This window comes from Phycodurus eques, chromosome 2 (assembly GCF_024500275.1).
Source record: "Phycodurus eques isolate BA_2022a chromosome 2, UOR_Pequ_1.1, whole genome shotgun sequence".
Lineage (NCBI taxonomy): Eukaryota > Metazoa > Chordata > Actinopteri > Syngnathiformes > Syngnathidae > Phycodurus > Phycodurus eques.
This window is the reverse complement of record NC_084526.1, coordinates 31,732,808-31,749,861: the sequence shown is the minus strand read 5'-3', so window position 1 is coordinate 31,749,861 and position 17,054 is coordinate 31,732,808. Positions and strand designations below refer to the sequence as shown.

Here is a 17,054-nt window from a genome sequence, read left to right as displayed (position 1 = left end):
GCCCCTTCTTAATTCAAGGAGTCAGTCAAGTTCAGATAACTCCATTTACCAAACGTTCAAGAAAGTCTTACTTTATAGAGTTCAAAGCAAATGTATTTATAGTGGGTACGGAAAGTATTCAGACCCCCTTAAAATTTTCACTCTTTGATGTATTGCAAACATTTGCTAAAATCATTTAAGTCAATTTCTTTCCGCGTTAATGTACACACAGCACCCAATATTGACAGAAAAAAAATGGAATTGTTTAAATCTATGCAGATTTATTAAAAAAAGAAAAACTAGTATTCAGACCCTTTGCTGTGACACATTTTAAATCGGGTAGTGTCCATTTCTTCTGATCATCCTTGAGATGATTCTACACCTTCATTGGAGTCCAGCTGTGTTTGATTCTACTGATTGGACTTGCTGAGGAAAGCCACAGACCTGTCTATATAAGACCTTACAGCTCACAGAGCAAATGAGAATCATGAGGTCAAAGGAACTGCCTGAAGAGCTCAGAGACAGAATTGTGACAAGGCACAGATCTGGCCATGTTTAAAAAAAATTATAATTCTGCTGCACTTAAGGTTCCTAAGAGCACAGTGGCCTCCATAATCCTTAAATGGAAGACATTTGGGACGACCAGAACCCTTCCTAGAGCTGGCCGTCCGGCCAAACTGAGCAATCGGGGGAGAAGAGCCTTTGTGAGAGAGGTAAAGAAGAACCCAAAGATCACTGTGGCTGAGCTCCAAAGATACAGTCGGGATATGGGAAAAAGTTCTAGAAAGTCAACCATCACTGCAGCCCTCCACCAGTCGAGGCTTTATGGCAGAGTGGCCCGACGGAAGCCTTTCCTCAGTGCAAGACACATGAAAGCCCGCATGGAGTTTGCGGGGGAAAAAACACCTGAAGGACTCATCACCTGTCCCAACTGTGAAGCATGCTGGTGGCAGCATCATGCTATGGGGGCGTTCTTCAGCTGCAGAGGCAGGAAAGATGAATACGGCCAAGTACAGGGATATCCTGGACGAAAACCTCAGGGACTCAGACTGGGCCGAATGTTCACCTTTCAACAACACAATTACCCTAAGCACATAGCTAAAATAATGGAGTGGCTTCAGAACAACTCTGTGACTGTTCTTGAATGGCCCAGCCAGAGCCCTGACTTAAACCCAATTGAGCATCTCTGGACTGTGACTGTTCTTGAATGGCCCAGCCAGAGCCCTGACTTAAACCCAATTGAGCATCTCTGGAGAGACCTGAAAATGGCTGTTCACCAGCCAACCTGACAGAACTGGAGAGGATCTGCATGGCAGAGGATCCCCAAATCCAGGTGTAACAATGTGTGTACATTGAGGAAAAAAAACATGGCTGGGTCTTTCAGCATGACAATGACCCCAAACACACCGCCCTGGCAATGAAGAAATGGCTTCGTAAGAAGCATGTCAAGGTCCTGGAGTGGCCTAGCCAGTCTCCAGATCTCAACCCCAAAGAAAGTCTTTGGAGGGTGTTGAAAGTCTGTTTCCCAGCGACAATCCCAAAACATCACTGCTCCAGAGGAGATCTCCTGCTGGTGCCAGACGCTGTTCTGAGGAGCAACATTCTTCCATCCATCCATTTTCTGAGCCGCTTATCCTCACTAGGGTCGCGGGCGTGCTGGAGCCTATCCCAGCTGTCATCGGGCAGGAGGCGGGGTACACCCTGAACTGGTTGCCAGCCAATCGCAGGGCACATACAAACAGACAACCATTCGCACTCACAGTCACACCTACGGGCAATTTAGAGTCTCCAATTTATGCATGCTTTTTGGGATGTGGGAGGAAACCGGAGTGCCCGGAGAAAACCCACGCAGGCACGGGGAGAACATGCAAACTCCACACAGTCGGGGCCGGGGATTGAACCCGGGCCCTCAGAACTGTGAGGCTGACGCTCTAACCAGTCGGCCACCGTGCCCAAGGAGGGGGGGGGTTCGGGCGGGCATCGATCCGGCGACCCCCGACACGCCGAGCGACCGCCCCTACCGCCTGAGCTAATTTTGTGAAAAAGAACTGAACGATTCGGTGAATGAATCTTTTTAATGAACTGATTCGAATAATTCAGTACACTCAAAAGAACTCCTGTGCCCATCACTAGTTTGGTTGTAAGCATAACACTACCTGCAGAGCACAGCGCGAGACCTCTGGCACTTGTTTTACGAGATAAAAACCATAAAGTCTCAGGCAACCGATTCCGAGACTCGCGATATCCGGTCCACAGCCCTGCAACCGACGTATCTCAGGATTACTGGCGGATTTTTTTACGGTAGTCTAGTCTGCGACCGATACAGTCGTATCTCTCGCCTTTACGAACGGATATCCGGTACCATCGGTTTATCGTTCCCAACCCTAATTAGTACTTGTATTATGATTTTTGATTTACCTGTACATATTATTTTGTATATTAGTGATTATATGTATGTGTTGAAAGGACCCCCTTGAAAATGAGATGATGCATCCCAAGGGGCTATCCTTGACTTGAATAAATATCTAAACAAATACACAGCTTCTTCTGGGGCAGGTGCTTCACTCTGCTTGACTGACTCTTGCTCTTTCACTTGTTGGCATGCTTGTATTTCTCAAAAATACTATTATGTCCTCCACAGAGACACCATGTGGCGGGTGTTCACTGGGGCACTCTCAGTGGAAGAGAAGGGCAGCCAGTTGTTGGCTGACCTGCGGGAAATTGAATCCTGGATATACCGGTTGCAACGTTCACCCATACCATTGGCAGGCCAGAGGCGTGTGGATGTGGAATTGCTGCCCCATGAAATGAAACGCCCCCTCACCTTTGCACTGCCTGATAACTCCCGTTTCTCAATGGTCGATTTTCCCTTGCACTTGCCTTTGGAGTTGCTGGGTGTGGATGCCTGTCTTCAGGTTCTTTCTTGTGTCCTGTTAGAGCACAAGGTAAGAGCAGATCATCATTTGTTCCAGGATTTTCATTACTGCTGTGGAATATTAATATATTTTATGCTATATTATACTTCACAGTATCCCATTCTTGTATGTCATCAATTTTGTCACATACGGCTATTACATGTTGGAACACGCTTTGTCTCTGACTTTGTCTTCACTTTTCACCATTACAGTCCACTTGCATGTTAAAGCTCTGAAATGAAAATATTTTAGCTCCATCCAAGATGATTGTAACTTTTTAACATTCGATTGTGTTACATCGCTTGTACTGTTACAAGTACAGTGCCGTTAAGTTATTGGGCCCACTTCTCAAATTCCTATATTTTTGCATTTTCCCCAAGTTAAGATCATAAAACAAATGTAAATATCAGTCAAACATAACCCAAGTAAATTTAAAATACTGTTTTTAAATGGGGATTACATTAAGGAGTTACCTGGCCTTTGTGGAAAAACTAATTACCCACCTTGTTAAATAATGAATTAGTTGTGGCTAAACACAATTTTTGGTTAATTTTCACAGATCACACCTGAGCCTGATTACCTCCAGACCTGTTCAAGAAATCACTTAAACAGAATGTTTAAACCAGACAAAAAAAGCTCTAACAAAATGACACGATCCATAGAAATAAAGTAATTGACATCTATCAGTCTGGAAATGGTTACAAAACCAATTCTTAAGCTTTAGGATTCCAGCAAACCATAGGGAGAGCCATTATCCTCACATGGAGAAAACATGGAACAGTGGTGAACCTTTCCAGCAGTGGCCGGCGGCCTACAAAGATTACCTAGAGAACTGCAATGACTCATCCACGAGGCCACAAAAGAACTGCAGGCCCCCCTTGCCTCAGTTAAGGTGTTCATGACACAACAATAACGAAGAGACTGGGCAAAAATTGGCATCCATAGCAGAGTTCCAAGGTGAAAACCACTGCTCATCAAAAAGAACATAAAAGCTCATCTAACTTATAAAAAAAAAAAAAACATTTGAATGATTACCAAGACATTTGGGAGAATATTATATGGACTGACGAGATAAAAATTGAGCTTTTTGGAAGGTGTTTGTCTGGTTACATATGGTGTAAATGTGGCACAACATTTCAGAGAGAGAACGTCATACCGACAGTCAAACATGGTTCTGGTAGTATGATGGTGTTTTGCTGCTTTTCCCTTTCAGGACCTGGAGAACTTGTTGTGATTGATGGTACCATGACTTCTGCGCTTTAACAGTAAATCCTGAAGGAGAATATAGTTTGTGACCTCAAGCTGAAGCGCACTTGGGTTCTTGTAGCAGTATAACGATCCAAAACACACCACCAAGTCAACTTCTGAATGGTTTAATGAAAACAATATGAAGGTTTTGGAGTGGCCTAGTCAAAGTCCAGACTAGAATCCGATAGAAAAGCAGTGGCATGATCTTAAAAAGGTCGTTCATGCTCGAAAAGCCTCCATTTTTGCTGAATTCAAACAATTCTGAAATGAAGAGTGGCCGAAATATCTCCACAGAGATGTGAAAGCCTCATTGCCAGTTATAGAAAGCGCTTGATTTCAGTTGCTGCTGCTGAGGATGGCCCCGTTATTAGGTTTAGACGGTTTACTTTTTCACACAGGGCCAGGTAACTTTCTATAGTTGTTTTTTTCCTTAATAAATGAAATCACCTTTTAAAAGCAGCATTGTAAGTTCACTTGGGTTATATTTGTCTATTTACATTTGTTTGATGATCTTAAACATTAAAGTGGGGAAACTATGCAAAAATATAAGAATTTAAGAAGGAGGCCAATACTTTTTTACGGCATCGTATAGAACCAAACAGTCAAATTAAAAACATGTTTTCAACAGCATTTTATATTGCGTAACGAATAATCTCCGTTCTCCACCAGAACGTTCCGTTAAGCGTGTACTTCCACTTTAGCCCACACCTCCACCATTATAAGTACATTGCACTTTGTGGAGAAGAGCAAAGACAGCATAGCAAAGAGGACTGCCAACCGCTGTCCCTTTGTTTAAATAAACCAAGTGTCAGCAACCTTGGTTTAAATGTCGAAAACCTTGGTTTATATAGATGACTAACCGTGAATACCGTGCCATCAGTTTGTGACCACAAGCTGAAGCGCACTTGGGTTCTGCAGCAGGATAACGATTCAAAACACACCAGCAAGTCATCTTCTGAATAGCTTAAAAAATCAAAATGAAGGTTTTGGAGTGGCCTAGTCAAAGTCCAGACTTGAATCCGATTGAAATGCAGTGGCATGACCATAAAGGGTGACCATAAAAAGGTCGTTCATGTTCGAAAACCAATAATTTTTGCCGAATTCAAATAATTCTGCAAGGAAGCGTTGGCCAAAATATCTCCACAGAGATGTGAAAAGACTCATTGCCAGTTATGGAAAATGTTGATTTCAGTTGTTTGTGCTGAGGATGGCCCAACCAGTAATTAGGTTTGGGGGGCCATTACTTTTTCATGCAGAGCCAGGTAACTTTGAATAGTTTTTTTTCTCTTAATAAATAGAGCATTTTAAGTTCAATTTATTTGTTTGACATTTACATTTGTGATCTTAAACAAAGCGGGGAAACTATGCAAAAATATAAGAATTTGAGAAGGTGGCAAATACTTTTTCACGGCACTGTATATACAGTATTTCTGGTTAACTTTGTCTTACGAAATGTGGAGGTCAGAATCAGGTAGGTAAAAAGTATTGGAACAGACAAACTTAAAATGAATAACATTTAATATTTGGTGTCATAACCCTTGCAATAACTGCATCAAGCCTGCAACCCATTGACTTCACCAGACTTGCATTCTTCATTTGAAACGCTTAGTTCATTGTCTTGTTGGATGATGAAGCTTCTCCCGATTAGTTTGGATGCATTTTTCTGTAAATTGCAAGGTTTTGTAGACTTCAGAATTCATTCTGCTGCTACCATCATGATTTACATCATCAATAAAGACTAGTGAGCCTGTTCCAGAAGCAGCCATGCAAGCCTCACAGATGAGCTTGTGTGTTTTGGATCATAAGCAGATCTTTTCTTTCTTCATACTTTGGCCTCTCCATCACTTTGGTAGAGTTTAATCTTGGTCTCATATGCCCATAACAATTTTGGGGCTCATCTCTTTACTTCTTTGCAAAATCAAATCTGGCCTTCCGATTCTTTTTGCTGATGAGTGGTTTGCATCTTGTGGTATGGCCTGTATATTTCTTCTCTCAAAGTCTTCTTCGAACAGTGGATTGTGATACCTTCACCTCTGCCCTGTGGAGGTTGGCAGTGATGTCACTGACTGTTGTCTTTGGGTGTTTCTCCACAGCTCTCACAAAGTTTCTACCGTTGGCTGTCCTGTTCGATGTCTGTTGCGGAGTACGTTTAGTTTATTTCTTTTTCAGCACATTCCAAATTGTTTTATTGGCTATGCCCAAAGTTTGTGCAATAGCTCTGATAGATTTTCTCTCAGCTTCAAAATGGTTTGCTTTTCTGCCATAGACGGCTGTCTGATCTTCACGTTTGCTTAACAGCAAATACGGTTTTCACAGGTGAAATCCAAAGCCAAAACAAGCACTATGTAATGTTTAAGCAATCAATATAAAAGGCAACACCTGAGCAACTAGAAAGACCCATCAGTCACATGTTCCAGTACTTTTGCTCCCTTGAAAAGCGGGTGGGTTAAAACAAAAGGTGCTCTCTCCTGAGTTGTTCAACACATCTAGATGTAAAGACCATGAAAGAAAAGCTGGAATTCTAAACTTTTGTCTTATATTCATCTTTTGATCTGAAATCCAAATGTCTTCAGTACACAACAAAAACAAAGGAATTGACCTTGCTGTTCCAATACTTTTGGAGGGGACTGTATTGTCGACTTAAATGTTAAATATTATCTCACTGATTAGATGACATCTTAACCTGTTGTTTTGCGCTGCTACGTATTGTTACAAACTAAAAGGAACTCAGAGGACTCACAGGTTCTTCATCGGATGTCATGAATGATTTGTGTCATTTTCCACCAGGACACAGAAATGGTGGCGCAGGTCCGTCTGTACGACACACATTAGTTGAAGGCTGTGAAAACATGTTTTTGTGTCATTTGTGATGTGTTTTTATCAACACTGCAAAACAGTGGTTCTTTTAATTGTTGTTGGAAAAGAAAAAAATCTGTTTTCATCCAACAACTACTTTTTTTAGGATTGTTTTGGTAGAGGATCTAGTTTAATTATGGGCTATTGAGCTGCATTGAAATGTTGGTTTTCCTTTTCTCCCCCCCCCCCACCCCACTTTAGGTTATCCTCCAGTCAAGAGATTACAATGCTTTATCCATGAGTGTAATGGCATTTGTGGCCATGATCTATCCTCTCGAGTACATGTTCCCTGTGATTCCTTTACTCCCAACATGCATGGCCTCAGCTGAACAGGTACAACACTAACAATAGCTACGTTGGTGTTTTGAAATGTTGACAATCATTTGTGTTGTTGACAGTCCATGTTGTAATATAATTCATATTGTGTCATCTGTTACGCCCCTTTTTCAATTATTTGCGACAGAGAAAGGGACTGACATCAAAACAACAGTTGAATGTAAACATGAATTGTCTTTTAATTAGAGACAGCTTTAACATACAAAAAATATCAAACAAGGTTGTACAATCCAACACAAAATAAATCTAACTACTATCCATCCATCCATTTTCTACCGCTTATCCGGGTCGGGTCGCTGGGGCAGTAGCTTTAGCAGGGACGCCCAGACTTCCCTCTCCCCAGCCACTTCATCCAGCTCTTCCGGAGGGATCCCGAGGCGTTCCCAGGCCAGCCGAAGGACGTAGTCTCTCCAGCGTGTCCTGGGTCGTCCCCGGGGTCTCCTCCCGGTGGGACGTGCCCGGAACATCTCACCAGGGAGGCGTCCGGGAGGCATCCGAATCAGATGCCCCAGCCACCTCATCTGGCTCCTCTCAATGCGGAGGAACAGCGGCTCTACTCTGAGATCCTCCCGGATGACCGAGCTTCTCACCCTATCTCTAAGGGAGAGCCCGGACACCCTGCGGAGCAAACTCATTTCGGCCGCTTGTATCCGGGATCTCGTTCTTTCGGTCACGACCCACAGCTCATGATCTAACTACTATTATACCGTATATTGGTTTGGATAAAAATGTAATTAATTTAGGAGAAAAGAATAAGCCGTAAGCGACGCCTGCTTTACCTCCGGTTTAGCGTGATTTTAAGTTTAAACTTTAAAATCGAACTATTTTATCTCGTAAAGGGGAATCACGTTTCTCTTTTTTCAGGACAAAGTGACGAAAAACCTCTGTCTCATAATCTGAAGGTTGCTACAGGAATTAGATAACCAGAGGTCTTTTGTCGAATCCAAACACACAAATGATACAGGCAGTGGAAATGCAATCTAATGAGGGAATCTACAGGGGAACAATGCAGAGAAAAGCAAAACAAAGGACAGACAAACATTGGTAAAGGAGGCAAAACCTATGCTGTAAGGGAGGAATGAGCATGCACGGTGACAATGCATAGGGCTGGGGGTTCCTGTTACTGTTACTTTAAACCCAAATATGCACTAATCTGTACTTTAGTAGACCGCAAATTGGATTTACGTTGCGTGGAACACAATTTAGGCAGGCTGATCGATCTCCCAAATGTTTGGCCGGTCCGGTCCGTACGGGGAACAGGTGGATTTGATGGAAAAAGGAGAGAGGAAAAAAAATAAAAACAAGAAAAAGAGTTACAAGTGCAGGGCGGCCGAAGCCCGTGGGTGGTGCTGGTCGCAAGACACCCAGAGCAGATGTGTGCCGCCCGTCCCGTTCCCAATTGAGCTTCGTCCGTGACCTACCCAAGCACCCGCACGGGCAGTTCGGGGCTGACTGCTTACATTAAATTACAGCCAGCCACCACCAAAGGCAAGAGGAGTCCTTTTTGCACGCTACGGTGGTTAACGAGTGCAGCTGGTGGTGTTGCTGGGATCCAATCTGCGATCAAGCCTCCTTGCTTTGCACCAATTGGTGGGTCGTGTCATTCATGGATGAGTGGTTGGGAATTCTCAGCAAAGTCTACTACACACAGATTAAACACAGACACAATGGCAATATGGTTTGACCGCCAGAAAATAGTAGGGACCGTAATGTCATTGTACACACCATTGTAACAATAGTTTTCTGCTTGTGTATACAAATGTTGAGAGAAATGGTGAATAAAAGACAGGAGATACTGTATGTTTTGTAGCCCAAAATGCCGTTAACTTTTTTCTTTTGTTGTGCACAGCTTCTTCTTGCGCCTACACCCTACATAATCGGTGTCCCAGCTAGCTTTTTCCTTTATAAATCTGACTTCAAAATTCCAGATGATGTGTGGCTTGTGGATCTGGACAGCAGCAAGGTAACTACAACAACACAATATAGTCCTTGTTTTTGTCATGTTCAGACATTTTTATTTAAAACTAGGGTTGGGCATAGTTTCAATTTGAGTGATGCCGGTCCTGATTCTGGTTCCTCATTTCGATTCCGGTTCCAGACGATTCTCGGTTTGGGTGTGCAATTTATGAACATCAATTTTCTTAGCAGCCTGCAGCATAAACTACAAAGAACATTTGACTTTGGGTTCTTTATAACCAGTATCAATATCAAACATATGACCTAAAAGACAATGTTTGTGGAACTAACTCAATTGACTTAATATTAATTAATTATTGTTTCAGCTAAAAGTTCATCCATCCATTTTCTGAGCCGCTTCTCCTCACTAGGGTCGCGGGCGTGCTGGAGCCTATCCCAGCTATCATCGGGCAGGAGGCGGGGTACACCCTGAACTGGTTGCCAGCCAATCGCACGGCACATACAAACAAACAACCACTCGCACTCACATTCACACCTACGGGCAATTTAGAGTTTTCAATTAACCTACCATGCATGTTTTTGGGATGTGGGAGGAAACCGGAGTGCCCAGAGAAAACCCATGCAGGCACGGGGAGAACATGCAAATTCCACACAGGCGGGGCCGGGGATTGAACCCCGCTCCTCAGAACTGTGAGGCTGACTCTCTAACCAGTCGTCCACCGTGCCGGGCCAGCTAAAAGTTAAATATAGCTCTCTTAATATAGTTATTTTCAACTGTTTTATCACGTCAAATGGTTTATATGTGCACGTTTTAACTTTGACTTCCTGTTTTAAGCATGTAGCCTTTTTTTTTTAAGGGTACGCACTGGAACTTGGCATTTTGACAGGAAAAATGGCTTTACACGACACCGGTAAAAACAAAAGTAAAACGAGATGCACGAAAAAGAATTAATGAATGAAACCAAATGCTCTGTAAAACGTTGATTCCTTTACCTACCAATCGATGAGACACAAGATTAGTGTTTGTGATACTTTGAGACGTTTTTGTGAATTGTGTCCCCACTTCATTGTGATGTAAAGTTGATAGTTTGACCTTTGAAGTTTTATCTCAATGTTAAGCTTGTAATGCGACTGTTTCTACTTTCTTTTCAGTATGGTAAAGTAATTTTTATTTTCATTTTATTTTTGAGAGTCATCGCCTCTTACGTTGGTTTGAAGACTAAAATAAATGATAAAAACCATCAGTGCAAGAGTGCAACCCACTGTTTAACTTGTTAGCCGCATCAATGTTGGCATAGACGTATTTTATTGCTTCACACTCACCCAATTGACTTCACTGAAGTTCCGCTCGGCTCGACGTGGAAGAGATCGTATCAGACTTCTACACATCTTCAAAGCCTCCTTTGCACAATATAATCTTAATCCAAGTGTTGCACTGAGGTGACTGATCATTTATTTGAACATAGTTAATCAGAATCAGAATCATCTTTATTTGCCAAGTATGTCCAAAACACACAAGGAATTTGTCTCCGGTAGTTGGAGCCGCTCTAGTACAACAGACAGTCAATTTGCAGAACACTTTGGAGACATAAAGACATTGACCAAAAAAAACAATTGTGCAAAAAGATGCAGTGTCCTCTAGCACTTAGAGCAGTTCGAATGATTAATATTGCAATAGTCCGGATGCAATGACCATTGTGCAAAGGGCGCTGAGACTTCAAGGAGTGTATGCGGTTTAAAGTGACGAGTAGTGCGATCATCTAGGACAATGTTGGTTGTGCAAATGTTACAGATACTCCTCAATCAATGTGCAAATGGAGCAGATGGTACTCTGGCATGAGTGGCCAGTATATGCAAATAGTGCAGCATGGCGAGACAACTACAGTGAGTGCACGAGTAATACATAATTGGCCCCACAGAAATGTGACAACGAACTCAAGTCAAAAAATTGCCAGCTTGTTGTAATGGAATTATAGGTTAGGTGTTTAAGAAGTTGATCGCAAGAGGGAAGAAGCTGTTGGAATGTCTACTCGTTCTAGTTTGCATTGATCGGTAGCGCCTACCTGAGGGAAGGAGCTGGAAGAGCTGGTGACCGGGGTGCGGAGGGTCAGAGAGGATTTTGCACACCCTTGTCTTAGTTCTGGCAGCGTGCAAGTCCTCAATGGTGGGTAGGGGGGTACCGACAATTCTTTCAGCAGTTTTGATTGTCCGTTGCAGTCGGAGTTTGTCCTTTTTTGTAGCAGCACCAAACCAGACTGTGATGGAAGAACACAGGACTGATTCGATGACCGCTGTGTAGAACTGCCTCAGCAGATCTGGTGGCAGGCCGTGCTTTCTCAGAAGCCGCAGGAAGTACATCCTCTGCTGGGCCTTTTTGAGGACGGAGTTGATGTTGGTCGCCCACTTCAGGTCCTGAGAGATTGTAATTCCCAGGAACTTGAAGGTCTCGACGGTTGACACAAGGCAACTGGACAACGTGAGGGGCAGCTGTGGCGAAGGATGCCTCCTGAAGTCCACGATCATCTCTACAGTCTTGAGCGTGTTCAGCTCCAGGTTGTGTCGGCCGCACCACAGCTCCAGCCGCTCCACTTCCTGTCGATATGCAGACTCGTCACCGTCCTTGATGAGGCCGATGACAGTGGTGTCATCTGCAAACTTCAGGAGTTTGACAGTCTGGTTCGCTGAGGTGCAGTCGTTCGTGTACAGAGAGAAGAGCAGCGGAGAGAGGACACAACCTTGGGCGCCCCAGTGCTGATGCTGCGTGTGGATGAGGTGGCCTCCCCCAGCCTGACCTGCTGTGTCCTGCCCGTCAGAAAGCTGTAAATCCACTGGCAGATGGCAGGTGAGACGCTGAGCTGGAGAAGCTTGGTTGAAAGGAGTTCAGGGATGATGGTGTTGAACGCTGAGCTGATGTCCACGAACAGGATCCTCGCGTAGGTCCCTGCACTGTCGAGGTGTTCTAGGATGAAGTGCAGTCCCATGTTGACTGCATCATCCGCAGACCTGTTCGCTTGGTAGGCAAACTGCAGGGGGTCCAGCAGGGGACCTGTGACACTCTTGAGGTGGTCCAGCACGAGACGTTCAAAGGAGTTCATGACCATAGATGTCAAAGCGACAGGCCTGTAGTCATTCAGACCCAAGATTGCAGGTTTCTTGGGGACTGGAATGATGGTGGAGCGTTTGAAACAGGATGGAACTTCGCACATTTCCAAAGAGCTATTGAAGATCTGTGTGAAGACTGGAGCGAGCTGGTCCGCGCAGACTTTGAGGCAGGATGGGGACACATGGTCCGGGCCTGCCGCTTTGTTAATCTTCTGTTTGAAAATGCGTCTCACATGTTCATGGATGGTTAACGCAGAAGTCAGAGGTGTGGTTGTGGTCGCGGGTGCGGCCGGGTGGGTGTGTGGTGTGAAACTGTCCTTTTCAAATCTGCAGTAGAAGGTATTCAAGTCATTGGCTAGTGTGCTATTGTTCTCAGCTTGGGGGGATCGTCGCTTGTAATTAGTCAGCGATTGGAATGCATGCCAGAGTCGTTTGCACTAAACTGTTTTTCCAACTTCGCTGCATAGATCCTCTTTGTAATGTTAATTTCTTTAGTCAGCTGGTTTCTAGCTCGATTATACAGGGCCCTGTCCCCGCACTGATATGCGTCCTCATTAGCTCTGGCGAAGCTGCTTAAGTTTAGCAGTGAACCACGGCTTGTTGTTGTTGAATGTGCGAAATGATTTTGTTGGTACACAAACCTCTTCACAGAAACTGATATAGGATGTGACAGTGTCCATATATTTATCCAGGCTGCCAGCTGTATTTTCAAAGCCACTCCAGTCTGTGCAGTCTAAACAGCTTTGAAGTTCCATCTTGGCTTCATTGGTCCACTTTTTGACTGTTTTCACTGTAGGCTTCGCACATTTAAGTTCTTGCCTGTACGTCGGTATTAAGTGAATTAAGCAGTGATCAGACGAGCCCAGGGCTGCACGAGGTATAGCACGGTATGCATTTTTTACCGTAGTGTAGCAGTGGTCTAAAGTATTATTTTCCCTGGTAGGACAGTCAATGTGTTGCTTGTATTTAGGGAGTTCGTGGTTGAGTTTAGCTTTGTTAAAGTCACACTTTTGGCGGACTGCAGGCATCGAAACTGGGAACAGAAATTTTTTTATTTGCACGATTCCGGGGGAACCGGAATTGTAGTCCCAGTTCCAATGGATTATCGATGCCCAACCCTATTTAAAAACAAACAAACAAACAAAAAATAAATAAAATAAAAACAAATGGTATTACAACTGCAATTGTTTTTCAGGTTAAAGCACCTACAAATGCAGAGATTCTACCACCTCTTCCAGAGCCTGAAGCTGGCGAGCTGAAGAAACATCTGAAGCAGGTACTTTATTCGACTTGTTTAATCGTGACATTTTGCACTAAATCTACCAGTACCATTTGTACTGTATATTTTTTGACTTTCTCGAACCCAGGTATTTCTCATTAGCCCACCATTGTTGTTTTTCATCATAATTGTTTTGCTCTATAAGTGCTATATTCTCCCATCCGTGCGTAAATCTTGTCTTATGCGGCTGGCGTGTGCACTTTTCATCTACGCACATTCTACTGTCCAGACTTCTGGCACCCACCGTGCGTAACCTGGAAATGTGTGCAACCACCAAAGCGACATAATTCATTGAATTCTGAGGCTGGCTATAAATCATGGACCATGGAGTTTTCCTGAGACTTGTGAATGTCATTGAAATCCATTTGAAAAAAAGAGCTTTAAATATGAAAATGTCTTCCGTAGTGGATGTCATCACCAGTGGGATGCGCCGGTCTAACATACTAAGTACACTTTGAAGGAGTGTTTTTAAAAAAAAAAAAACACATTTATTTAATAAAGGTAATTTCTTCAGAATATTTTGCTTACGGCTGAACACGTCCATCAATAAAAAAAGAGGCTACGCCTGCCTCTATGGAACAGTGGGAAGCCAGCCTTCCTTGCGCCGCAGAGCGGGGGAGTCACTTACATTAACTTAGACATATTGTGACAACCAGCATAGAAGCAAATGAAAAACGATTAAACATCTAACTCACTATTGTGCTGTTATGATGACTGTAGTTGTTCTAATAGTCTTATAACCCCAGGCCGTCAGCAGCATGTTTGAAGCAGAGATGCTTCTCACATACTGCAAGGTGGGAAAAAAAAAATGTCTGCTCACACTATTTTTTTTGCCAATAATTATCACAGCTAAAACCCTACAGCTAATAGCTGACTCACCCTCTTTGATCATCTTACTAACTAAGTAAAATATCTTTTGTTCAGTCTCTCTAAATTTGATAGCTTTCTGGAAGTCGCTTACAATGTGTGGTGACCTACAGTATGTTGTAAGGCAGGGGGGTTGGCAACCAAGTTTGGACCGGGCCAAATTTTTTCCTGACAGTTCAGTTGCGGGCTGAAATTACATTTCCATCAGGCAAACCCTGCTTTTCCTACTAAAAGCCTTGTAAAACTTAACAGTTAAATAATTACAATTTTCAAAAATAAACACTTCTCTGAGCTTCTGAAAATGTAAAATGTGATGTTTAAAAAGGCCATTTTCCCATTTTTCAGTGGCGGCGTCTCATTCCTGACCACGCTGAGCACAAACTAATTGGCAGATTTATATCAAACTTCAAAGAAAAGAAGACAAAAATAGTAATAGTTCATCACGGCAATATACCTGTCAGTGGTGTTGAAATTCTATGAACGTGTGATTTTGGATGCCAAAATAGAGGAAAATTTTGATAATTGTACAAAGTACAAAGAAGTATGCGTTCATCCAAACTGCGTTTATAAATGCCAAGCCAATTTGCCTAATCTGCAACGAGGTTACAGCAGGGGCGTAGACTGCGTGGAGTGACCGGATGTTGACTGCATGGTGCAGAGGTCCCACCGCAGCTGCCAGGCTTTATGCTTCTGGAGAAGGAAGCAGCACGCGGGGCACCGAACGATTGCAAAGGTGCTTGAATACTGTAACAAGGAAGGGAAGTGGGCGCAGTAAGGACACATTACACTGGAAAAAAAGTCATTTGATTTAATTTGAAAATATACACCGGTTGCACATTATTACATTGTAGTAAATTAACTAATTTTCGAGGAGAAGAGGATGTTATGTATACAACCAGTATCCATGTTAAAAATTAAGTTAATTCAAAGGATTTTTATTCTCTCAGTGTACCACTGCTGGGCAGTCTGTGCGCAATGGTGAGCGTCATTGGCCAGGTGTGTTGAGCACCATCTGCACGAGTTAGCCGTCGTGGTGCTGTTAACTGAATCCAAAGTTAGAGTGCAATACGATGTTTCACCTTTACGGGACACTGGACTTACTACAGCCTCTAGAGTGGGTAAGAGGAAAAGTGCTAATGTCCACGGGAGAATGCACGCAGCATGCACACAGGGCCAGATTTGACAGGGAATGCCCACATTTTAGGGTCGCTCCGCCCAGAGTGCATATCTGGCTCGAGAGTGCCGAAGTGACAGACTTGAGTGGATGGGAGAATGCGCGCAGCCAGGAAAGCATGGAGCTGCATGACTTTTCTGTCTTACACACACAGGAAAATATGACCCTAAGTTAATATAACACCTGCCTTTCAGCCGTGTGAAGAGTCGGTGCTTCCTACCCCAACAGACTCGTATGTATTTTGTCGAGAGTGTGAAGGCAATGGAAATGGGTTTTGTTGTGCACTAACAAAAAAAGGTTTTCTGCTCTTTTTTTCCTTTGCATGCTGTAGCTCCTGAAGGTAAAATGAGTTCGTAGGACCCTTTTATCCAAGAAAAACAAAATGCTGTTTAGAACTGTTGTGACACATGATCCCTCTAACTAAACTCTTCATCAGAATTGGTTCTGATTCATGGAAACAGACACTTTGCATCTCTTCTTCCACATTATGAGCACATAATTAATTTTACTCACACGTTCCATTCACATCGTTTTGTGTTAAACGATCATAGAAACTATGCTCATGAAGACCTCTTCGTAACTTTGGTCAGAACATTACCGTTTAAAGTGACGTTAGTGCGCTAACTCTGCATACTCTCTTTTAAGTTATTTGGCATTATTTTACAGAAGGAAAATTATGAATATTTGAAAATTATGTGGGATTAATCATTCAGAATTTAAACCTGTTAGCAGGATGCTTACAGAGGTCTATCTATAGGCAAGGTAGTTGCCCTCTCCCATTCAAAAAAAAATGCAGGTTCAGGACTTTTGACTTGACATTTTACATCACAACTTTTTTTATGCAGTCAATATTGGCAATCGATATGAGTTACTTTAGAGAGAGTATTGAGAGCATATTAAGCAAAGCATCACTTGACACGTTCCGTTCAAGCTGTTTTGTTTTTTTAAATCATTTCAGTATTCAGTAAAACCTTAAGACTGATCTTGTTGCATGCACTCATACTGTATGTACTCATGAATATACAGTGGGTATGGAAAGTATTCAGACCCCCTTAAATTGTGTATTATATTGCAGCCATTTGCTAAAATCATTTATTTTTTTCCTCAATGTACACACAGCAACCCATATTGGTAGAAAAAGTGGAATTGTTGGAATTTTTGCAGATTTATTAAAAAAAGAAAAACTGAAATGGCTGTGTGATATAAGTATCAAGACCCTTTGCTGTGACACTCATATTTAACTCTGGTACTGTCCATTTCTTTTGATCATCCTTGAAATGTTTCTACACCTTCATTGGAGTCCAGCTGTCTTTGATTATACTGATTGGACTTGATTAGGAAAGCCACATACATGTCTATATAAGACCTTACAGCTCACAGT

The 17,054-nt window shown here is 42.9% G+C and overlaps 1 protein-coding gene across 50 annotated transcripts in view; it reads left to right on the top strand.

Moving 5' to 3' along the window:
- madd (MAP-kinase activating death domain) overlaps window positions 1-17,054 on the top strand; it is an 83,671-nt gene that overhangs the window by 11,340 nt on the left and 55,277 nt on the right. For all 50 annotated transcript variants that reach the window (XM_061670289.1, XM_061670281.1, XM_061670288.1 and 47 more), the window contains 4 exons: window positions 2,621-2,924; window positions 7,200-7,331; window positions 9,184-9,297; window positions 13,549-13,629. In XM_061670289.1, coding sequence (XP_061526273.1) covers window positions 2,621-2,924; window positions 7,200-7,331; window positions 9,184-9,297; window positions 13,549-13,629 — 631 coding nt within the window. The remainder of the gene's footprint in view (window positions 1-2,620; window positions 2,925-7,199; window positions 7,332-9,183; window positions 9,298-13,548; window positions 13,630-17,054) is intronic.